Source organism: Bos javanicus, chromosome 9, assembly GCF_032452875.1.
Source record: "Bos javanicus breed banteng chromosome 9, ARS-OSU_banteng_1.0, whole genome shotgun sequence".
Classification (NCBI taxonomy): domain Eukaryota; kingdom Metazoa; phylum Chordata; class Mammalia; order Artiodactyla; family Bovidae; genus Bos; species Bos javanicus.
In genome coordinates this window covers 94,778,228-94,803,445 of record NC_083876.1, presented here as the reverse complement: position 1 = coordinate 94,803,445, position 25,218 = coordinate 94,778,228, and the positions used below count along the sequence as shown (strand labels likewise).

The following is a 25,218-nucleotide window of genomic DNA, read 5'->3' as shown; positions in this document are numbered from 1 at the left end:
CTGCTGAGAACTTTTTATTTTATTTTGGGAGGATAGTTACACCTGAATTAAAACTTCCTTTCAAAATTTCTAAAGGGCAATACAATTAAAAAAAAAAAAAAAACCTTTCTCTCAGCTAAGACACAAAGCATATGTGGGTTAGAGGTTTCTCTTCCCATCCTCCTCATCAAGGCCTCATGACACAACACTGAGGAAGGGGAACCGAACAGCTATCCCCCTGCGGAAGATTCAAATACTTTGGTGATTACCACATGATAAGCAACAAGTGAAAAAGTAAAATAGGGCAGGGACTATCACAGACTGCTTACACTAAATAAACCTACTATAGTCTATGATTATAATAGGCTGGCACATAAACTGAGACAAAAGTGAAAACAGCCTTGACAGATGCCACTATTTGGGCACAATGGAAGCTAGGATAAAAACTACCTCTAATTCAGGAGAAGTTTCGTCAGGGAAGAATCAAGAATTTCAGGGAGAAATTCTGGGGACAAAGAGGATAAATAATGAAAATAATATAATGGTGAAAACTATGGTGGCCAGTTTTTTTTATAGCTGACGTGTGTTAATTTTAGCTGCAAGAGTCCAAAGTGAGATATGAAACAAGAAAAGCAGCCAAGGGACACCCACCACCCAAGCCCAGATACCCATGTGGGGACTCAGCACTGTGAAACTCAATGAAATCCAGTCCCTGCCCAGAGCTGCTCCCTGTGTCATCAGAGAGGATGGGTGGAACACATGAAGGTCAATGTTACAAGAGATATGCTATAATGAAGGCCAACGAAGTGCAATGGGGCAGAGCTGAGCGAATCTTGACTGAATGACTGATCCTGGCAACATAAAGTCAGTGTAAGAGCTTAAGGAGATAGTGCAACAGTGAAGGAAAAAAAGCAAGAGAAAGACCTTAACCATGAGCCAAAGGATGGAGAACTTACTGACAAGAAACATATTGACAAGCAAGTCCAGATGATGACATGGAAGCAAATGTCCATCAATAGATAAATGGATAAGCAAAAGGTAGTATATGCATATGATGAAATGTTACTCAGTCTTAGACATTAAGGAAATTCTGACACATGTTCTAACTTGGATGAGCATTGAGGACACTATGCTAGGGACACAAAGCTAGTCCCCAAAAGACAAGTGCTATACAATTCCTTATTTGAGCTATTTAGGTTGGTCAAAGAGAGAGAAAGTGGAATGGCGGTTGACAGGGGCTTCAGGGAGAATACTGTTTAACAGGTATAGAGTTTCAATTTTACAGAAAGAAGAAAGTTATAAAGATGGATGGTGGTCACAGTTGCACGACATTATAAGTGTATTTAATATCACTGAACTGTACCTTAAAAATGATTAAGATGGTAAATATTTATGTGTATTTTTAATATTTTTTTAAACATCCCAATAACAAACACTTTATAATAATCTAGGACAAAACTAAACCACGGTTCTAGACATATAGTAGAGACATTCAGATCTGTATGGCAATTTCAAGGGGGATAAATCAAATTATACTGCTTAGGTAAGGAAAAAGTCTTAATGACTTCTAACAGATTAGAATTAACATATTCAATAGATATAAGTGCTCTATATTTGACACTTGCTATCTAACTTCATAATATGTAGCCTTTTCAAAAATGAAGACTTGTTTCTACACACACACATACTAGAATGGGCTTTAGGAATAAAGAATAAAGGGAACAAATCCTTCAAGGCCACAATGGCAGTCCAGGGCAGCACCAGTTAGAAGGACAGCTCAGGAGTCAGACGGCCAGAAGTACAGCCTGGGTCACCCTCCTGAGCTCAGAGACCTGCCTGAGCTTCTGTGACAAAGGATTGCTGGGAAGATTAAATGAACATACACCAAGTACTTTAATTACCTGCTTGTCACACAGTTATAGTTGCTCAGTAAATGCTAGATATTGCTGTTGTAATGTTATTTACATTACACCCATTAAGCAATTTAAAAACTTGAATAAAGTAAATTATTTTAAAAAATGTAAAAATAATCATTCACTCTGACTTCAATGGGAAAGTCAGGGACAAAGAATCATGAGGCATGGGGAGTACAACTTATCTCTGAATAAAATGAAAGTCTATCAAAATCTTGGCCAATTCCTGCTGAATGGCCCTAGCATGTTAATAAACCACTGGGCAGAGAAGAGGCAAGGATCAGGAAGTGACTTCTACATCACTAAGAGCCCACTGTGCACCTTCTTCCACATTCAAAGCCTCTTCCTAGTGCATAAATGATTAAACCAAGATTCAAAGAGTTTAAGTTAAGCTTATCAAAAAAATCATCAGGCTATTAGTGACAGAGCTATGATCTGATATCTAACTCCAAGGCCTACACTTTCTCCACCAAACTGTGTTGCCAGGATAACAATAGTAATTTCCACTCCATACTGAAGCTGCTTTGGAATAGGAAGGGAAAGCTGTGTAAGGTCAACTCCGGCTGTTCTCAAGGACTCCTGAATGTTTAGAGGAAATAACCAATGACAAAACTCAAATTTAATGTTAACATGACAGAACTATAGGTTAGGAAGAGCTGTGGCAACACTCTGGGTACTCAACACTGGTGTGGCTGTAAGTGACACACACACTCAATACTAGTTCCCCTTTCCAAAAAGCAACTCGGCAATATGCAGAAAGTGACTAAAATCGACAGTGCTAAAGGGAGTTTGGCTAACACGAAGATTAGGCCAAAAATGTTCACCAACAATGTTATTCAGTATCACTCTACAAATTCCAAGAAGTGCATTATGACAGGGAAAAAAAGTCATACAAAAATGGAAAGAGGAAAAAATCATCCTTATTTATAAATAATATAATTTTCCATCTGAAAAACAGAATTGAATGAAATTAGTACTATTAAGAGAATGCAGTAAAATGGAGAACAAAACACATAAGAATCAATTTAAAGCAATGAATGAATCCATGTGTTTACCTAATCCTTCCCTACCTCAAAGTTCCTTATAATGATCAAATATAAATGTAACATAAAAAATGTTTTCAGGGATTTCCCTGGTGGCCCATGGGTTAGGACTCCGAGTTTCCACTGCTGGGGCACGAGTTCAACCCCTGGTCAGGGAACTAAGATCCCACATGCTGCGAGGTGCAGCCAAAATGGGGGGTGGGGGGGAAGGAGGGTCAGAAAAAGTGAAAATGTGAAGAGGACAGGTCAGCAGTGCTAGTTAGTTGGGGGTGCACAGCTGCTCCCAGACTGTCTCCCACCTGTGAACGAAGAGGTGATTTGCTCCATTCTTTATCACCTTTACTGACAACACTATAAAGATCAAAGGTGACAACGTTTATAAAAATGCTCTGAAAAATGTAATGTGCTTTATAAACTAAAAGGTGGGGTGCCTTGTCAAATTTACAATACTAATTTGATTCTTTCTGGGTTGCCATAAGGCACCACATGAAATTGGCCTTCTTGTAAATGCTTTTCTGTTTTTACAGTATTAATTCTAACTTGCTGTTTTGAAATCACTGAGTCTCCCCAGTCCTCAGAGCATCCCAGCTCTGCAGTTCTGAGAGAGAAGGATGGTTGCACGTGTTCTATTTAAGACAAGACATGTCAGAGGCATCCCCCATGGTGTGCAGGAGAAAAAGGTCATATGGAATAAAGGGTTTCCCATAACCCACACGCAGCACTCCCAACTTTCACTCAACAGCAGGACTCCTTTAGCACTGCGTTAGAATACCAGGGGCTTATAAATCTTTTAAAGCAGTAATAAATGTCCTTCAGAAGGTAGGACACTCAGTAGAGCAAGGGGCATGTCAGACAGAGCAGCCTTCCAGAGGGTGTGGTCTTCCACTGCAGCACCATTTATTCAGGTGCTCATCACATCCTTCCCCACAAAGCCAGTAATACTCATGCTTCCTCACAGCCCACGTTTTCTGAGGAGGGGAAAACTGTTTTGAGTTTTCATTTTAAATACACTAATAAGTCAAATGGATAATAAACCACCTTTGTGACTGATGTGCAAACACAACAGATCCTGCACACTTGAGGAGATGACCAATTCCCAAACCCTCGAATTGCACTATGAACAACTCTCAGGATTATCAGACTGCTCTGTCTTTGTCTTGCAATCACTAGGTGATGCTTTCGAACCTGCCTGGATTATTGCGTACAGCTTCGCAATTCAGAAGCGTATTTTAATCCCAATTTAATTCCAACTCATAGAGGGCTCTCAGATTCATACAGGGGACGACCTACGTGTGTAACCAATCAACTAAAAGAGGACTGCTGCTGCTGCTGCCAAGTCACTTCAGTCGTGTCCGACTCTGTGCGACCCCATAGACGGCAGCCCACCAGGCTCCCCGTCCCTGGGATTCTCCAGGCAAGAACACTGGAGTGGGTTGCCATTTCCTTCTCCAATGCATGAAAGTGAAAAGTGAAAGTGAAGTCGCTCAGTCGTGTCCAACCCTCAGTGACCCCATGGACTGCAGCCTACCAGGCTCCTCCGTCCATGGGATTTTCCAGGCAAGAGTACTGGAGTGGGGTGCCATTGCCTTCTCCGAGCAATTGACTGTACTTGGCCACTAATAATCCTTTGGGCTATTGTTCAAAACTTCAGAAATCGGTGGAGTACTCGATGTGCCAATGAACCAGTGACCCCAACAAGACAACGACAGCAAAAATATGAACAATCCACTGGTACACCTTGATCTAGTGAATGTGATATAGGAAGATTCAGTTTCACAGGGTTAAAATTACTGGATTTTAGAAAAAAAAAAATCACAAAAGGATCCCTTCTGATATCAGGGGATCAGGGCCTTACCCACTGACTCTCCTTGTATATTAAAAATATGATTTAATTTAAAATATTTTATTTATACTCAGGTTTTTAGGAACATATCTCCCACATCAAGCTACCCCGCTTAATTAAACTTCAGCCACAATTTCTCTGAGTTCAAACAATGCTGACAGAAAAACAGGCTATAATTTATTTCTCTAAAAATTTTTTTTAATAATTCATTTCACTAAAAAAGAAACTTAATTTTTAAAAAGGCAACTCCAGAATTTGTTTATCAGATTCATCTCCTCAACTTACTGGATTTTTTTGTTGGTAGAGTAGTAGGGGTGGGTAGTATTTTGTTTTGGTTTCATCTGGGGTTTTACTCTTCTGTTTAAATCTGAATGCAAAGTTGCCTAGGAACATTCACAGCCTGGTTCCATTTTCCGTGACCCCTCATCAGCTCTTCCCAGAAAATGCTGAACAGAGAAACACTTTCTAGTCACGACATGAAGAACAGGGGTGTTGACAGCCATGCTCTGCCACATGGACTGGGGAGTAGGGGACACTGGTCTGTAACAGAAAACTCAGAAGCACTGAGGGAAGCTAAGGATGGGGACAGAAAGAAGCAAAGAGCTTCCCAGGCCCATCCACTGGAACAGCGTGTTCCAGTCTCTGGGTCCTGGTCTGTAGCCCAGCTGTATCCTTGCAGAGATAGCCCGAAATCCTTCCAATCACCTTTCATGTGTGACTGAGTTCACTTAGATCTCTCTTACTTGTAACCAAGAGTCCCCTAACCGACAGCAGACTCCATGGTCCTTTCTGTTGACTGTTTTCAGAGACAAGATAGAAGCCTGCAGGAGGCAGAGGGAACCCAGCAGGGTCTACAAGTCAAAGGGAGGCAGGCAGCGCCTCAGCACCTGCGCTGGTGGCAGTGGCTGAGCAGATGACTGCCTGCAGCCTCATGCATCCTCAGCAAGCCACCCGAGGTCAGCTCTTCCAGTTAACCAACAGGTAACGCCAGGCTCAAAGGGAAGTGAGCTACTCCCTACCCCACACCCCTGCTTCACAAGAGAACACCATCACAAACCACTGTGCCTGTAGAGCAGAGCTTCCCAGCTGCCAGACAGCAAAGCCAATCCAGAGAAACAGAGGCACAATACCTCTAACCCACCGAGTCAATTCCCATGCAAAAGGGAAGCAAACCCCAGCTTAAAACCAGAGGGACACCCATCAGACAGAGCAAACTGATGGTTTTTACGCATACATTTTGTAAACAGAGAAGAAACATCCACTATTTCTTATGTACGTCAAAGTACTTGGTGAAAACATGACCCATTGGGACAGTCACACAACTGTGAAACTGGACTGTCGCTGAACTGTACACAATCCAAAGAGCTACAATGGTAAAACACACTGCGCATATTTTACCACAATTTAAAACCACAAAAAAACATGATACATCAAGAGTCACAGAGACAGCCTGAACCCCCCACCCTGTGACAAACACCACACATGGTGTTACCTGCGACAGGCATGTAAATAACGTGTCCCCTTACCATGGGCAACTCAGGACAGAATTGGAGTGACCTGAGAGGTTGTCTGGGTGGGGAGAATAGAGTTGTGGTTTGGGGGAGGTGGGAGTGGGGACTGCTGAACCCAGGCCGCTTTCTCCTAAAATGAGGAGTGATGAAAACTCACTCCACAGTCTATTTCCCCCACCTCCTAAGACCTGATCAGCACGATCTTACTATTTCTAATTCCTAAGTATTTCAACATAAACTTCTCAGAAGTCACTGCTGGTTTCCTATCAGCCACAAACAGATGGCAACCCAGAAGAGTCCTGTTCCCATTATGCCAACTTGGCGGGAAGCTCACCTGCCACCACCTGAAACACTGATCCCTCCCACCTGCACACAGAAGGCTCCCAAACACAACTCCATTCCCACCCAGATGCCCACTGATCAGCATCCTTAAAAGCAGGGGGGGAGTCTCATTACAACTCCACTAATTAATAAACATAAAGAGGGACCACATCGCATCCTAATATGATTACAGGAGACTGCAGCTTTCGTTGCAGTTCCACTCTGCAGTTCAGGCTGGTTCCCGGCCTGATTACACTGGGACAGAATCCAGTTTTCTAATGTATCCATATGTATGAGAATCAGAGCAGATCTTACTCTACCAAACCTGGAGAAAAACCTCTGGAGATGCTAAAAGTTCAATTTCAGACACATTAATACATCCTTAACACTTTATTTACAATGAAACCATCCAGCTTGTTTTTGTAACTCCAACACAGACTTCTTAGCTGCAATTTTTTTTTAACTTAAATGATCAAACACTAAGAGAATGCGAGACTGTTCACAAATTATGCCTAAATTAGAAAACATGAGAGCTGCCTCTGTGCATGCAGCATGTGTACATACACACACACACTAGCAAGGAGGGAGAAAAGGAAAGTAGATTGTTGCCTTCATCAGACTCCAAGCAGAGATGCTTCTCTGTGTTTTGTGGACACATGTGTTAATCACCAGGGCCTTAACCACTGACTGCTCCCTGCCTGCTCAGCAAATCAAACAGGACTCTTTGAAATGTTAAGCCAAGGTTTTCTTTAGTAGCGGCAGCTTGGAAGAACTATAGAGCTCACGGTTCTCCTGCCGCTCTCCAGTAATGAAACCCTTCAATGGCTCTGCTCCTGCAATAAAGACCAAAACCTTTAAGAATGGGATACAAGGCCCAACACAAAATGGATCTCTCTCACCAAGGCCTGTGCCTTTCCCCAAGGAAGCAATCTCTGATCTTCTGACCAGATCAAATCTCTTCACAATTATGAATGAATGAAACAGCGTGTCTTTCAGTACAAGTAACAGATAATCTCAACTCAGGTTGCCTTATACAACAGGGAAATTTACTTCACACAGACAAGAGGGAAATTTATTTCACAGGAGAAATCCAAAAGCAGTGGGGGCTGGACTCTGAGGAACTCTGCTCTCTTCTCGGCTCTGTTCTCTCCCCAGCACCAGCTTCACATTCAGACTGAGGCAACACGGCTGCAGCAACTCCAGGCACCACATTCAGCCAGGACCATGCTCAGAAGAAAAGGACTATCTTTCCTAGTGCTGTCATTTTAAGACTGAGAAGTTTTCCAGAACCTCCTGGTAGAACAGAACTAGGTCTCATGCTTATTCCCATAGCAGTCACCGGCAGTGAGCAGGACCAGCATGACCAGCTGACACAGACCAGGACAAACCCCTGTGCTGGGACAGAGTCATGCAGACAGGGAGGGTATGTGAACAAAGCCCCAGATCCCTTACAAAGCGAAAAAAGGACAGGGGCAGCTAGTTACCAGTCTGAAAGATATGCCGGTTGTCACCAAGAGACACCACCACTGGCCTCGCCCACCTGTGTCTATAACACCAGTGCCAACAGGCTGGAGGGGAGGCCACAGGGCAGAAGAGAAGAGATGCAGGCTTTCAATCAGCAAGTGCGGACTTGTCCCAAGACTTCTGCTGAATAGTTACAAGGCCATGAGCATACCCCAGACCTCAGTTTTCTGATAAAATGAAAAATACATGCTTAACCTAATGTGTAGGGTTGCTGTGAAGACCAGACAAAACAGCTGATGTAAAAAAAAAAAAAAAGGCTTTGTAAAAGCAATGACTGTAACTAAAACTCATAGAAAAAGTCACAAGCCACCAAGAAAAACTCTGAGGTAGGGAGGGTGTAGGGAGGCTAATTCTGGCCAAACTGAAGCAGGTATATAATCTACTAACGGCCATGTGCTTTAAAAATTACATTTCTATAGATTTACTTGTGACCTGGGTGGAGGTTTTCCAACGTGACTTACTGATTTTCTCTAAGAGTTGAGACAGAATAGAATAACGCTACAGAGAATGTCAGGGGTCTGCAGAAAACCAGCTCAGGATACTCTTCTCAGCTTTTTCTTTGATTTCTTCTCCTCAAGCATACATGGCAATCACATTTTCACTGCTTTCTAAATCGAAAGGCAGGGTGGTGGTGTTTCACAAGTCAGAAAAGGCTAAGAAAATGTGTTTTCAGTCAGAAGAGGGGACTGATTTGAATGCACTGTAGAAGCCAGAGGTCGCCCATGAGAAAGCTCAGCCCAGCTCACGTGAAGGCGTGTGAGTCATGATGCCTATAGATAGCAAGTGCAGAGGCATCTAAGGCCTCCCTGCTCATGCTATTTTTATCAGGCAGTGTGGGCATGGAGTCACCCAACATGGCTTGTGTTCTACACCTAATTTCCTGTCTGCCCTCCCCACCTCTGACTTCATTCATCTGTCTCCACTCACGGTAGGGTAGAGATGGGCGAGCAAGCCCCAGAGAGTCTCAAACCCATCTAAAGAGTAAAACATGTGTTCTTCTATGCCAACCACATTTTTTCCTCATTAGATACAACACCATTTGGGCAATAAAGTTAGAAGACTGGCAGTGCCTAGCACCACAATTCTGGAGGATGAAAGAGTGATATTCTGGGCTTACTTTGATGTCGAGGAACTTACAACGACTCCTCATGGTGAGGGCACCTTTCTGAGACTTAAAAAAATCAACAACATATGATTTTTCACTCCAGTCCAGGCAAAAGAACGAGGTAACAGTGTGAGAGCAAAGACATTCTAGGGAATTGCCATGCAGGGAAACAGTGTGGACAGTTTCAGAGGTATTTCTATGCCCACATGGCCACACAAATGCAGAAGACACTCCCAAGATGCCTCCTAGGAGCAGGTGTGTCTAATAAGACTGACAATCAAGAATATTTTCCCTCGGGCTTCCCTGGTGGCTCAGGGGTAAAGAATCCACCTGCAATGTGGGAGACCTGGATTCGATCCCTGATTCAGGAAAATTCCACTTGCTGCAGAGTAACTGAGCCAAGGTACCACAACTTCTGAGCCTGGGCTCTAGAGCCCACGTGCGGCAGCTACTGAAGCCTGCACACCGCAACTCCAGAGTAGTGCCCACTCACTACAACCAGAGAAAACCCACACGCAGCAACAAAGACCCCGCATAGCCAAAAATAAATCTTTTTAAAAAAGAATATTTTCCATCTAAATTATGTGTGTAAAAGAATTCTGTAAACCATAAAGCTGCCACATTTCACACGAGTGCGGTGTCTGGAGCTCACCTACTCCACAGAACACATTGCCATGTGTGGTCCTGCCTCTTCAGAACTCTCCCCTCTTAAGCAGCATGGTACCCTGGGAAGGATATCAGTGAAAACACTGGTGCAACTGGAAGGAAGGCTAGAGCTTAAGCTAATGACAATGCACTTGCACTGATGTTAACTTCTTAGTTTTGGCAAATGTTCTACAGTTCTATGGGATGGTAACATCAGAGGAAGCTGGGTGAGAGAGCCTGAGGAACTCTCTGTACAAAGTATCTTTGTACCTTTTCTGTATATTATTCCAAGATTAAAAGCTTATTTTAAAGTTTAAAACACCTGACTGCTTTATTAAAAGAAAGAAAAGCACTCCACAGGAAAGGACTTTCTAAACAAATGATCAAAGCAGAAATTATGGAAAAAAGATAGATTTGACTACATAGAAAATTTGAACTTTTATACATAAGATGTACTATGAACAGAGTTGGAACTGAAAAGCAACCAAGAAATGAGGAAATCATTGATACACAAGAAGAGGGATACATATACAGAACACAGTAAAGTTTTTTTTAATTAAAAGAAAGAAAAGGCCACATGCCTAAGTGCTCCATCTGCTTTCACACAACTCAGATCCGTACGTCCAAACTCGAATCTGGGCTCCTTAAACCACATGTTTTCCCCATTCCACCCACCACCTCTGACTACTCCACCCCCAACACCTGGGGGCTCTGCTATAGAAAGCAGAACTTCAGTGCAGCCTTCCCCATAAGCAGTGAACTCCGGTTAACTTCTTAGACCACTCCCAAAGTGCCCTTCTAGAATCCACGACTCTTTTCTTCTATGAGCCCAATATGTTAAGGTTACCTACCTGGTGCCCATAATAGCGAAAATAGGTCCCACCACAAGAAGAGGGAATCCTGAGAGAAGACTAAGGTGTGCAAAGACCTCCACAGGTCAAAACCAGATTCAAATTTCAGCACCAGCCAATCAGAAAAAAAGGAATCAGAAAAGCATTCACCACAGGTGGGCAGTCGCTTCCCACCTGGAGCCCCATTTACCTGGACTTCTAGAAAGACTCACATATTCAAAGAAAAGCATCTTTTGAATAATAAAATATTACAACAACTCAGTAGTTTACATTAGAACCAACCTATCTTAGTAATCTTTTGGTTGTTGCTATTTTTGTGCTTTTAAATTTAGAAGGGGACTAGAGAATTTGAAGAAAGAATATATTTCTTTCAAGATGTCCCCAGGACTTCCCTGGTGGTCCAGTAGTTCAGAATCCACCTGCCAGTGCAGGGGACACAGGTTTGATCCCTGGTCGGGGAAGATCCCACATGCCGCAGGGTTCTAAGCCCATGAGCCACAAGTACTTGAGCCCATGCCCTACAGCCCATGCTCAGCAACAGGAAAAGCCATTGCAATGAAAGGCCCTAGAACTGCAATGAAGACTGAGTACAGGCAAAAGTCAACCAGTAAGCAAATTTTTAAAAAAAAGATGTCCTCATATATGCATAGTTTATATTATGTCAGAGTTAGAATCATATTAAGAAGTAAAGTCATATTATCGTATTAAAATTAAGCAAAAAGAACACTGAAGTTTCACACATAAAACAGTATAGAGATCAAGAAACAAAATACTTTTCTTACAACAGTGTGACCATGATTAAGACCACTAAATAAAAATTCAGGGGCTGCTTTCCACAGCTGCTGCTAAGATGCTCCATCCTTCGGAGGGAGCTCAGGCTGCGCTGGGGTGAAGCCCTCACTTCAGCCGGTGACTAGCACCTCGCCAGGCAGCCCCCTCAATACTCGCCCACACCGTGGCCTCCGTCTTGGAGTTTGCCTGCATCTACTCGGCCCTCATCCTGCACAACAAAGAGGTGATGGTCACGGAGGGCAAGATCAATGCCCTCGTTAAAGCAGCCGGTGTAAACACTGGCCCTTCCTGGCCAGGCTTGTTTGCAAACACTTTGGCCAGTGTCAACATTGGGGACCTCACCCGCAAGGCGGGGGCTAGTGGGCCTGCTCCAGCAGCTAGTGCTGAACTAGACGGAGGTCCTGCCCCCTCCACCCCTGCTGCCCCGGGTGAGAACAAGAAAGCAGAAGCCCAGGAAAGAATCTGAAGAGTCTGACCATGACATGGGTTCTGGTCTTTCTGACTAAACCTCTTTAGGAACACATATAATAAAAGGCTGAGTTCTTTGCAAAAAAAAAAAAAAGAACAGGAGCTAAAAGTCTGCATCCCAGTTGATTGTACTCTCCAATATAAGATATAATTATATTACATTTTGATATATAACCTTCTGCAGACTTTCTGTTGCCCTACTTACCTAGAATTTCCTATGCTATGAGACGGTTCACTTCTCAAAATAACACTAAGTACTTAAGACAGTGCTTAAGGTGAGGTAGATACAAAGAGAGGAGAAGAATTAAACTCAGCCTTAACTTCTGGAAGCTCATTCACGATCTAATCTATGAATGAGTCCAAGCCCCTCAGCACACCTCCTTCCTCAGACAGGCTACGCCTAGGGCTGTAGCCCACTAGGCTCCTCTGTCCATGAGATTCTCCAAGCAAGAACACTGGAGTGGGTTGCCATCTCCTCCTCCGGGGGATCTTCCCGACCCCAAGGAGCGAACCTTCGTCTCTTACGTCTCCTGCATTGGCTGGCGGATTCTTTACCACTAGCGCCACCTGGGAAGCCCCCTATTTACTATACTGTATCACAAAATTTTTCAAAACAACATTAATGAGTTGATCAAAAACCGAAAGAATTCTATTCCATACAGCACTGTAATCATGCAGCTTGTTAATCCTCCAGAAAATGTTCAGTACTGATAAGTTAAAATTAAAGGTTGACATAATTAGATAAAATTGAATTATGGTGATAATTTGTGGACTTCATATATCAGCACATTGCCCTCCACTTATAACAGAGATCTGGGCTGTCATGGCTGTTTAAGAATGGTCAGGAGGAGGGAGATGCAAAATCAAACACAACCAGGATGCCAGAAATTCAAAAACGTTGGGAACTGATGCTTGAGTAAGCCACAATGGATAGATTCTGGGCAGCACCCCAATCCAACACAACTTTATTTATTCCCAAATCCCTCAGAATCACCGTTGGGTGAGGAATCAAAGCAATGTGTATGCCACTTACACACTCACTCCATCAAAGTATTAAAAATTATTACTATTGGAATAAGCAAACTGTGAGCTATCTTTTACTAAGAGTTGCCATATTTTATTCCAAACATTTCAAATATTACAGAATTTATTTCATCATTCAGATATCAGAAAATTCTAAAAAGTTAACCTCCTACATAAGAAGCACAGACTGGGTTGCTCATTTCATGGGCCATGGGTTTCTCATTTCACATTGCCATCTTTACGGCATGCACAAAAATGAAAAAGATTCAAACTATTGGTAGGCACTGGAAAACGTGACCTGAGTTAAGCCACATTCACCCACCTACCCGTACCATGATCCAACCTCCTTAAACTCCTTTCTTTCAGGTAAGTTAATTCCAGGTATGACTTTTTTAAGGCATTCTTATATATGACAGATGTTAATTTTCAGATGTTAAGACAGACACAAATTTTCTGATGTTTTAACATTTACATACGGTAACTAAAATGTCAGCTGAAATGTCAGCTCTGGGTGTGCAGGCTTTCATCCACAGCATTAGCCTAACTCATGCATGTTCTGTTACTCTAACCTTTGGAGCTTAATTTGCCCATCCAGCTAAGAGGCTGTCTGAAGCTTAAGAAACTGATTTATGGGTGAAGATGAGCCTGTATATTCTTAGCATATGGAACCATCACTACTGATCAACATTTCAGGAATATTGAAACTACTCCAGTACTAACCAGCATGTCCTAATGGAGAGGACCTCGTGGAGGGCCTCTGACAACACTGTTTTGTCACGGCTATCACTGACAGTGCCACGTGTTTCCCCAGGACAGTATCATATACTCTCAAAAGCCAAAGATGCAGGAAAGCTAAGCATGGGGACAACAACACAGTACTCAAAGTATGTTCTACATAAGACTCTTGATTTCTCTTGCCAGAGGCTAAAAATTAACAGACACACATCATGTGTAACTGCCTCGGAAGTCTAAACTAATCTTCCCTTTATTGTTTGCAAGAAACTGGTCAAAGAAACATTCAATGGGGATGAAAAAATTCTGAACCCAGTGACATTTCTCTATATCTCAGTAGAATTTGAAAACACTGAGCAACACTTTTAGAAGGCAGATACCAAAAAGCCTGTAGAATTGAGTGTCCCAACTAGTAAAAAGCTTGGGATCAACAGCTGAGACTTAAAAGGAAAGGCTGAGGCTGTCATAAAAATTATTTCTGAAAAAGGCCAACTTCTTAGTCTTAATCAGACATGAACAGATATCATACAACCAAAACTTTAACCCAGGAGCTCTACCATGCCCATTCCAAACAGGGAGGAAATGTCCAAGTATTAAGACTACCAAAAAAGAAATAGCATAAGTAACTGTAACAACATAGTAACTTCTATTATGAATTTCCAAATCCTTTCACATCCGTTAAGGTCTAAATTAAGTCTTTAATTTTTAAAAAGTGAGAACTTGTGAATCTTAAACTGTAGTGTGTATTATCTTTCTCAAAGCTCTTTCCATGTTGACTGTAATTGTGCTTTTGATTAAAAATAGTAACAGTGAGAAAGATGTTCAAGTAAGGCTATATTATCTGCACAGACCTCTGCACACCTACAAAATAATTTTCTACACTCTACAATCTACTATTCCATTATTTTTGGAGGTTTTCCATAAACACTAATTTTCCATTCTGTTCTAAAAATACTCTTTCTCTGAAAGGTGGGTATCCTTGTCACCATACAAATGCAAAGACTTCTATTTCTGCCTGCTGACATCAGAGAAATAGACCTGATTTTGAATTAGCCACATTTAAAGAGAAAACAGCATAATTTTAAAAATCCATGAATAATCCAAAATTTTAATTTTGACCCATTATTTTCTATGAAAGACAGAAATCAAATAGAGTTGATCTACTTGTATAGGTTCTAACATGACAAAAACAAAAGTTAAAAGGAAAAGACCAAGTTTATCAGAGTTTGTAGTCTTTTATGCAGATGTAATAATTAATTCAATGTTTCTGATCAAAGAATGTATTTAATTTTACCTGAATGTGTGGTGGTGGTTTAGTCACCAAGTCGTGTCAGATTCTTGTAGCCCCATGGACTGTAGCCTGCTAGGCTCCTCTGTCCATAGGATTTCCCAGGCAAGAATAATGGAGTGAGTTGCCACTTCCTTCTGTAGGGGATCGAACCTGAGTCTCTTGTGTCTCCTGCATTGGCAGGCAGGTTCTTTACCACTAGCGACACCTGGGAAGCCCCACTTGAATGTGAAGCAGGTGTCTATCTCCTTGTCTCCCTGGAATCACCCCTTTCTTTAATAAAAAAGCACCCCAACTTACCTTTGATTCAGTTAAGTCTCTCAGTCCTGTCCGATTCTTTGCAATCCCATGGACTGTGGCACGCCAGACTTCCCTGTCCATCACCAACTCCTGGAGTTTGCCCAGACTCGTGTCCATCCAGTCGGTGATGCCATCTCATCCTCTGTCATCCCCTTCTCCTCCTGCCTCCAATCTTTCCCAGCATCAGGGTCTTTACCAAAGACTCAGTTCTTCGCACCAGGTGGCCAGAGTACTGGAGTTTCAGCTTCAGCATCAGTCCTTCCAATGAATATTCAGGACTTATTTCCTTTAGGATTGATTGGTTTGATCTCCTTGCAGTCCAAGGGAGTCTCAAAAGTCTTCTCCAACACCACAGTGCAAAAGCATCAATTCTTCAGCGCTCACCTTTCTTCACAGTCCAACTCTCACATCCATACATGACTATTGGAAAAACCATAGCTTTATCTATACAGACCTTTGTGGGCAAAGTGATATCTCTGCTTTTTAATACGCTGTCTAGGTTTGTCATAGCTTTTCTTCCTGGGAGCAAGCGTCTTTTAATTTCATGGCTGCAGTCACCATCTGCAGTGATTTTGGAGCCCAAGAAAATAAAGTCTGTCACTGCTTCCATTGTTTCCCCATCTATTTACAATGAAGTGATGGGACCAGATGCCGTGATCTTAGTTTTTTGAATGTTGAGTTTTAAACCAGCTTTTTCACTCTCTTCTTTCACTTTCATCAAGAAGCTTTCCTACCTTGTTGATTCCTGGACTCTAAAAACAAGTTCCATCTTTGTGGTGCTGTCAACTTTGAGCAACTGACAAATTACCTAACAAGGCTGATCATATTCTCTCTCCAGAAAAATGAAATCTTATGACACAAGAATGAAATCAGGGGGTGCTGTCTTTTGAGACCATGGCACCTGAAACAGATTGCTCACTAAGCGGTCCCTGGAGCCTAGATTCTCATAGGTATGATTCTTGGCCTCCAAAGCCTAGTTGTCCAGCATTTTCTATGCCTACAGTTCTGTAACCTCCCTTTTTCACTCAATAATTTATAATGGGCATCTTTCCAGACTGGTTAATACAGACATATCATTATTTTCAATGCATGCAAAGCACCCTAATGAGTTCTTTACTCAGATTATTTATGAAATAACTGCATACAGTAAATAGTTCTTACTATATACATATCTTTGTTAACTTTTCCTATTATTTTTCGGGATAAATTCCCAAATATGGAATTGCTGAGTTAAATGCGAATTTTACGTTCTGATATATAACAGTTGCTATTGTGGACTTCCCCTGTGGCTCAGATAGTAAAGAATCTGCCTGCAATGCAGGGGACCCAGGTTCGATCCCTGGGTCAGGAAGATCCCCTGGGGAAGTGCATGGCTACCCATTCTAATATTCCTGCCTGGAGAATTCCATTGACAGAGGAGCCCGGCAAGCTGCAGTCCATGGGATCACAAAGAGTAGGACATGACTGAGTGACTAACACTCTACACTCTAAGTAGCTATTTAGAATGAGTGCATCAGTATATAAATCTACATATAAATCTGACCAAGAGTACACACTTCCTTCATCTTCACCAGCATTGAGAATTACTATCATCCTTATTCCCATTCCAAACTGGGAAATGCCCAAATATTAAGACTACCTACCAAGAGGAGGCATACCAGAAGTAATCATAATAATATAATACCTTATATTAAGCTTTACCAAATTGTTTCACATCCATTAAGGTCTAAATTGAGTCTAAATTATATTGCCGACACAATCACTGAAAAATGGTGTCTCAGTTGGCTCAGATTGCCATTAAAAAATACCATAGTCTGGGGTGGCTTAAACAACAGAAACTTATTTCTCACAATTCTGGAGGCTGAAAACTCTTAAGATGAAGATGCCAAGGTAGATTTCATTTGAGACTCTTCTCTTGGCTTCTAAGTGGCTGCCATCTGGCTATAGGCTCAAATGACCCCTTCTTTGCACATGGTGGGGGTGGGGAAGGAAGTGTTGCAGAAAGGGTTAGTGAGCTCTCTGGGTGTCTGTCTCTTCTTATAAGGGTACTAATCCCATCATGAGGGCACCATCCTAACCCTAATTACCTCCCAAAGGCCCCATCTCCAAATACCAGCACACTGGGGGATAGGGTTTCAACAAAAGAATTTGAGGGAGAAACATTTGGTTTATTACAAATGGTATTTTATTTTTCCTTTTTTTTTTTTTTGGCTGCAGTTAGTGGAATATAGGATCTTAGTTCCCCAACCAGAGATCGAGCCTGTGCCCCCTGTATTGGGAGTGCCAAGAAAGTCCCTTATTTTTGCTTTTAATTTCATTTCTTTAATTACTAGTAAAATTGAACATTTTAACATATTTATTGATCATTTACTTTCCCTTCCCTTGGAACAGGAAGAGTACAGGATAAGCCTGGAACATTTCGTCACACCAGAAAGCAAGAAAGCTACTACAAGCCACTGGTGGTCTGTCATAAGGACTCGGAGCCAACCTGAATACGTCTATCTGACTAGAGATACGGCAATTTGAGTATCAAAAGGACAGTAATTGAACTCAAACACATCACATGCAATAAAACACAGAAGTTCATAAAGATCCTCAGAAAAAGAAGAAAAAAAAGACAGAAAAGAACCCTCCTCCATCCCCACTGGAGAATGTCAGGGAACCAATGCATGATTTTAAAAAGTGGTATGCTAAGGCATTTCAGTCACGTCCAACTCTTTGCGACCCCATGGACTGTAGCCTCCCAGGCTCCTCCGTCCATGGGATTCTCCAGGCAAGAATACTTTAGTGGGTTGTCATGCCCTCCTCCGGGGAAACTTCTGAACCCAGGGATGGAACTCGCGTCTTTTATGTCTTCTGCATTGGCAGGCAGGTTCTTTACCACTAGCGCCACCTGGGGAGTCCTAGAAAGTGGTAAACAAAGGGAAATAAACCTTCCTATACAGAAGGCGATGGCACCCCACTCCAGTACTCTTGCTTGGAAAATCCCATGGGTGCAGGAGCCTGGTGCCTGCAGTCCATGGGGTCTCGAAGAGTCGGACACGACTGAGCGACTTCACTTTCACTTTTCACTTTCATGCATTGGAGAAGGAAATGGCAACCCACTCCAGTGTTCTTGCCTGGAGAATCCCAGGGACGGGGGAGCCCGGTGGGCTGCCGTCTGTGGGGTCGCACAGAGTCGGACACGAGTGAAGTGACTTAGCATAGCATACAATCTATAGGGCTTCCCTCATGGCTCAGTCGGTAAAGAATCTGTCTACAATGCAGGTTAAGACCAGGGTTCGAATGCTAGGTCAGGAAGATCCTCTGGGGAAGGAAATAGCAACCCACCCCAGTATTCTTGCCTGGAGAATACTATGGACAGAGGAGCCTGGCTTGCTACAGTTCATGGGGTCTCAAGAGTCGGACATGACTCAGCAACTAAACCACCACCACCACCACCATACACTCTATACCTCAGGACAAGTCCTTCATGTTCTTCCATATACATCATCACTGTATTAGGTGGGAAACAAAAACATCACCTGCATCAGCTGCAAATTTCAGAAAGACACACCATGTGTCACTATACACATGGAAGGGAAATTACAGGACCCACTAAGGATACAATGTACATCTTAGCTTTATCCCCCACTGTTCCTATATTTTTAAAGGTACTGAGCACTAGAAAAACAACTAATCTGATTTTGTTTTCATTAAACAAAGGTATCTATAATTTTCAGTGAGAGCTCTTGATCATCATGTAAGCACCTTGGTTGCTAACGTTTGGTGTTAAAATTTAGAATGTTTATAAACAAAATGTTATACACACACACACACACACACACACAATGGAATATTATTCAGCCTTAAAAAGGAAGTAGTAGATGAACCCTGAGAACATGTAAAGTGAAATAAGCCAGTCACAAAGGGACAATTACTGGATGATCCCACTTATATGAAGGACCTAAAGTAGTCAACGGAGAAGCCTGGTTGGGCTGCTGTCTATGGGGTCGCACAGAGTCGGACACGACTGAAGCGACTTAGCAGCAGCAAAGTAGTCAAACACTTAGAGAAAGAAAGTAGAAGGGTAGTGGTCAGGAGTAGGGGGAGGAGGAGGACAGACTAGGATGGAAGTTAATGGATGCAAGTTTCAGTTCAGGAAGATGAGTAAGCTCTGGAGATGCTGGTGGTGATGGCTGCACAACAAGGTGAATGTACTTAATGTCACTGATCTTACATTTAAAAATGCTTAACATAGTAAATTTTATATTATGCATATTTCATCACAAAAAACTTAGAATGTTTAATATGTTTAAAAGTTTAGTTGACTAAATTAACATTATCCCAGCCAAATTAAAAGACATTTGACGTCTAAATTACATATTCCCTGCAGTTTCACTAAGGGCAAATGTACAATTTGGGGAAAGCTTCTGGTAATACTGAAAATACTTCCCAGGGTCCTAACTAGGAACCAATGAAATAACTAAATCAAAACATTTCATAACAGAAGTTTTACTCAGTTTTTTAATGCATGTGATGAACCACATGCATAGTTGGGTCACTCAATCTATCTTCAGTCTTTCTCCATCTACAGAAGAGAACAGGAAACAGTCTATAACTGATACTGTAAATGCAGTGAAACAGATGAAGAACAATGTCCAAGCCTAGCCCTGTGCATGGTAGGCACTCGAAAAACCTTTTAGAAATCCGGATATTCAGTGAACCTTCAGCAAGATCAAAAGACCACCTGGGCTTCTCATTCAGTCCTCAAAACCACCACAGTGAGAGCATTGAAATGCATCCTGAAAGAAGGCTGCTGTGTTGTCATTGTTCCTTCCTTACTGGGGATGGTTCAGTGTAAAACAGATTTCATGAACCATGTATCCTTTCATGGATTAAAAAAAAAAAAACTTTTTTCCAGAATTTTGGTGGTGTTCCTCATTAAGTCATCTCTGACTCTGCCACCACATGGACTGCAGCACACTAGGCCCCCCTGCCCTTCTCTATCTCCTGGAGTTTGCTCATGTCCACTGAGTCACTGATGCCATCTAGCCATCTCATCCAATGCCATCCCCTTATCCTTTTGCATTCAATCTTTCCCAGCATTGGGGTCTTTTCCAGTGAGTCAGTTCTTGGCATCAGGTGGCCAAAGTCTGGAGCTGTGGTGGGTAACACATAAACAAACAAACTGCCACTTGCACAGCTCCATATGAAAACTAGGAAGTTCACTATGATACATCTTTTCCAAATGAAGTCAGTTCTAAAATAAACAGTAGTAAATTCATTACTATTTCTCAGTCACAGGAAGTAACTGGCACTCTACTCTTCTCCCAGGTCATAAAGCTCCACTGTGTTTAAAAAAAAAAAAAAATCCCCCTATATATCTCCCTATATCCCTAACTCAGAATTACATACTTCTAACTCTAGAGGTCAACACCTCCCCCATCACATGGAAACACTGCTACTTTCACAGCCCTTACTAAAATAGAGCACTTAAAATTCTCCAAGGAAATTCACATCCTCCAGCCACTCTCACACAAATTAAGTACTATGCCATAATTCAGGAACTAAACACTAGATTTTGCTATACAAATTTATTCATATACTTACATGCACAACAGTAAACTATCAATAAGAAGGGACGGCTGAGATCCCCTCAACACAAGCAGTGGCTATCACTGTACAATGTTCGGATCAGCTTCCAAACCACCCGGCCAGATCGCCAGTCCAGGAGGCCGCCTCCTGTTTGCAGCGGCTAGGTGCCAAGGTGCCCTGTCACTTCACATCCATCCCAACCCCAAACCCCAGCAAACCGAGCTGCCTGGCTCCAAGGGTGAGCATCCTCCAGGGCCACAGCACCACTCCCAGTGGCCCTGCCTGCAAGAACTCAACTCCAAGGAATGGATACCTGAGACACAACGCTAAGGGACCCCCAGGTGAATTTTCACATTCTGCAAAACCTCAGGAACAAATTTTTTTCCCTGTTTTTTTTTTTTTTTAAGAACCTGCCCAACTAGGTATCCTTAAGGTGCTGCCGCACTACTGCAAAATACAAAGAGGAGGAGAGCCCTCAAGGGGGAGAAACCTAGGGCCGAGCTCCCTGTAAGGGGAGTTGACTGTCCACAAGAAGTGTTTCAAGACTTTCTGATCACCACGGCCCTTTAGCAGGTAAGTCACATCCGCCCCCGACAGGGCTGTGTCACCCTAATTTCCTTCCACAAGGCGAGAAGAACCTCACCTTTCCAACCTTGAAGAGGTGTGACGACGAAAAGACACCTCTCCCTACTAATGGTCCACACGGGTCAAACTTCAGAGGCGGCATCCTGCACTTTGTTTTTAGCGCAGGCAAGAGGGGAAGAAGGGTTGGCGTTGGGAGCGGAATCCCCGTGATTTGCCAGAGGAAACGGCACCGACCAGACAGCACACACGCCAGCCTTTCCATGCAGCTGCCACGACAGGTGACCGGGCGGCTTTGCAGACTCCCCCGCTCGCTCGGGGGGCTCCACGGAGGTGGGGGGCGGGGGTGAAAGGTGGCCAAGAGGCCGGGAGGGAAATCCACTCGGTTCAGACGCCGGGGACGAAGAGGGGCAGCACCGTGTCCCCGGGGAAAACCGTTTCAAGGGGTTTTCTGTCTCCACAATTAAGGGGGGGAAAAATGGCTCCAAGCCAAACGCCTCCTGATTTACACACACACACACACAACCACACACACACTCACGCGCGCGCGCGCCCAGCTCCTCTATCGCCCCATTTTTCTGAGACAACTGAAACAAAAGGCTCAAACCGCTAAACGGCAGCCAGCGCCGCCCGGAGCCCGGGTGTCGGCCACCGTCTCCTCACCGCGCCCTCCGGAGAGCCCACGGCGGGGGCCCGCCCGCCGCGCCCCGGCCCTCCCGCCCGAGGCGCCCAGGCGGAGGGGCCAGGCCGGGGGCCCCGAGCGCCCGCCCCGTCTCCCGAGGGCGCTCCGGCCGGCGCTCGGGGCCCGCCGCCGCCGCCGCCTCCTCCTCTCGAGGGCGGCAGCTCCCGGGGCCGGGACGGCGGTGACAACAGCCCCGCGCCCGCCTCACCTCCGGGCGCCGGTGGCGGCGGCCCCGCGCTCCTCCGCCTCCAGCAGCCCCGCGCCGCCGCCGCCGCCGCCGCCAGCCGCCTCCCCTCAGCGTCTCCGCCGAGTCTCCGCCTCCCTCAGCAGCCGTTGCCGCCGTTGCCGCCGCCGCCGCCGCCGCTGGGCCCGGCTCCGCGCCACGTGACCGCGCCACGTGACCCGGCGCGGCTGGCAGGCGCCGCCCCCCGGCCGGCCTCGCGCCCTCGCGCGACCCTCTCCCACCCCCCCACCGCTAGGGACCCGCGTCCCGACCGTTGATACCCGCCGGCTCCGGGCCGAGGGGCGCCGCCGGCCTCGCCTGCCTGGGCTCGCGCTCCTCGGCCGCCTGCCGGCAACGCGCGGAGCCCCCGTCTCCGCAGACTCGCCGGCCCCCGCCCCTCACACTCACGGGCGCTCCCTCAGCTCACACACGCACCCCCGAACACCCCACCGGCCCGGGCACTCAAGCCCCACGCACGTGTCACACGCGCACATCCTGCAGCCCGCGTCCCTCCGGGAAGCCGTCACACCGCCTGGGCAGCAGTGAAAACAGCGGGGACCTAGTCCAGTCTGAACCCCGCTCCCTTGAGGGAATCCTTCCTAAGCCGGGAACGGAATAGGTTCGGGTGCCGTCTCAACTTCATTTGAGCCGGACGTGGATGTCACACTCGGTCTGGAGTTGAAAGTCTCTAGAAAGCGCACGTTGCTTCTTGCAGGGAGCCACCGTCTGTCTCCATGAAAACAGTCACTGAAGTGCCTTTGATGGTGGTGATCTCGGAGATATTGTATCTCTTTTTTTTTTTCAGTGAGTCTTACGGGGGAAAGACTGGATTCATTTTAACTCGCACAGAGAAAAAGCATCCAGAGCCTTTCCCCTCTCTTAAATTGATGTCCTGCTAGGAACAGAAACTTGATACACCTGTCCTTCATTTTCCATCACGTACACAGAAATAGCGTTGATGGTTGTGTGACTGTTCACGTATGTGTAGTTTAAAAAAAACAAAAAACAGACGAGAGTGGCATCTTTTCTCTCCTTATTTGAGGCTTGCTTGCGTGCAGTCTGCTCAGTCGTGTCCGAACATGCCCTATATAATTAAATGTAGCAGCCAAATAAGCCTTCGCCGTTTTCTTCGATTTTTGCCTATTTGCCAAATTTTTCAAATCAGCTTCAGCTTTAAGAATTCTGGCGTCTGTGATTTTCTGGTTGTCAGAAAAGAAGAGTTGGGCTAGAGTCTTTAAATTCTGAAATTCCGTGCCTATGATTTCACAAATGTTGGCAAGTGCTGCCTAGATTGTTTTAAATTTTTAAACAATATTTGCCCCACGATCATATGCACATAAGTAAAATGTGTTCAAGAGAAGTATGAGCATACACATTTTGTAACATCTCTAAAATTAATTTTGAAACCTTTTAGAAGTAAAACTACATTTAAGTCTTAGAATACCTTAAACATAAAAGATAATACTCATTCAATGAAATGAGTATTATACTTCAACTGAGGGCTAAATTTTATACTAAAGTCTGTGGAGCAACCAAAGAAAGTATATACAACATGGCCCTTACTCTCAAAATGTACAGACTCTAACAAGAATTATTTAAAATATATACATTTTTTAAAAGTCTGTTTTTCACACACATACACACACACATGTGTGTGTGCACGCATGTGTGAGCGCACTAAATTGGATCATGCAATCAGGACCTGGAGAAAATTTTGAAAAATATTACCCTGACTATTAGACCTTAAAGAATTAGCTAAAGGAGTAAAGACGAAATTATGCAGTTGAAGAGCTTTGACTTAACAAATGCAATGAATGTAACAGTCTAACAATGATTTAACATACCATTAAGACTGAACAACGTGGGTGTTCTTTCTTCTGCAAAATGAAAAAAATATTAACCTCGAAACCGCTTTTGACATAATACTGTAGTTTTCCTTATGGCTCACACGTGCAAACTCTCTTTTATGCGAGCACTGTGGGCATACACACAGCTAGCTCTCAGCAAAACTGCAAAGGCTCTCAGGCCTCACTTCCACCTCTGTAGTTTTCCACTGCCTGAGCAGCGATATCAATGGTCTTCGAAGCAAGTATCTTCATAGAAGTCCTGCTTCTACCACTTAGGAACAAGTGTTAACAAGAACAGTATGCTTAACACTGTTTCTTTAACAGTACATTCAAGTAACAGCATCTACCTCACAGGGCTGCTAAAAGAATTAAATGATTTATGTAAATCACTTAGTATAGTGCCTGATACATAAAATAGGTACTCAAACCCAAATAATATAGCTCAGGTTTATTAAATACTTATCACGAGCCAAGTGCTATGTCTTGTTGGTTCTTACTGTTCCTTCTGCTCCCTGTCACTCTGGGTGGGTGTCCTACATCTCCCTGCCCTTACCTCCACCAGCCCCTTCCCTATTCCCTCTCTCTGCCTTTTCAGGATGAAAATGGCTTCCTCAAGACATTTGAGAGGAACTTCCCTGCTGGTTCAGTGGCTAAGACTCTGCACTCCCAGTGCAGGGGGAACTGGATCCCATATGCTACAACTAAGTTTGCAGGCCGAAACAAAGACCTGGCGCAGCCGCATTAATTATTTTTTAAAAAGACATTTGAACTTGAAGGCTAATTTACAGAGGTCTATTGAATCAGTTGTAAATCAGCATTTTAGGCTTAAAAAAATCTTTCAAATTTTTTATGAAATAAAAATTACCTATTTAAAATCTGAGGCAACTGGGGGCAATTAAGAAGGAGATTTGGCAATGGGGACCCTACCAATGGCCTTTGGAATCCCACTGGTCCTAGAATTCTCATCTT

The 25,218-nt window shown here is 43.8% G+C and overlaps 2 protein-coding genes across 2 annotated transcripts in view; one reads left to right on the top strand and one right to left on the bottom strand.

Moving 5' to 3' along the window:
* The window catches only part of TULP4 (TUB like protein 4), a 190,143-nt gene extending 167,605 nt beyond the window's left edge, over window positions 1-22,538 (bottom strand). Inside the window, exon 1 of the mRNA XM_061428440.1 lies at window positions 22,388-22,538. The gene's annotated coding sequence lies outside the window, so the exon portion shown is untranslated. The remainder of the gene's footprint in view (window positions 1-22,387) is intronic.
* LOC133254238 (large ribosomal subunit protein P1-like) lies at window positions 11,738-12,058 on the top strand. Its single transcript, XM_061428439.1, has one exon. The coding sequence runs from the start codon at window positions 11,754-11,756 to the stop codon at window positions 11,991-11,993; it is 240 nt and encodes a 79-aa protein (XP_061284423.1). The 5' UTR covers window positions 11,738-11,753; the 3' UTR covers window positions 11,994-12,058.
* Window positions 22,539-25,218: the final 2,680 nt, after the last annotated feature.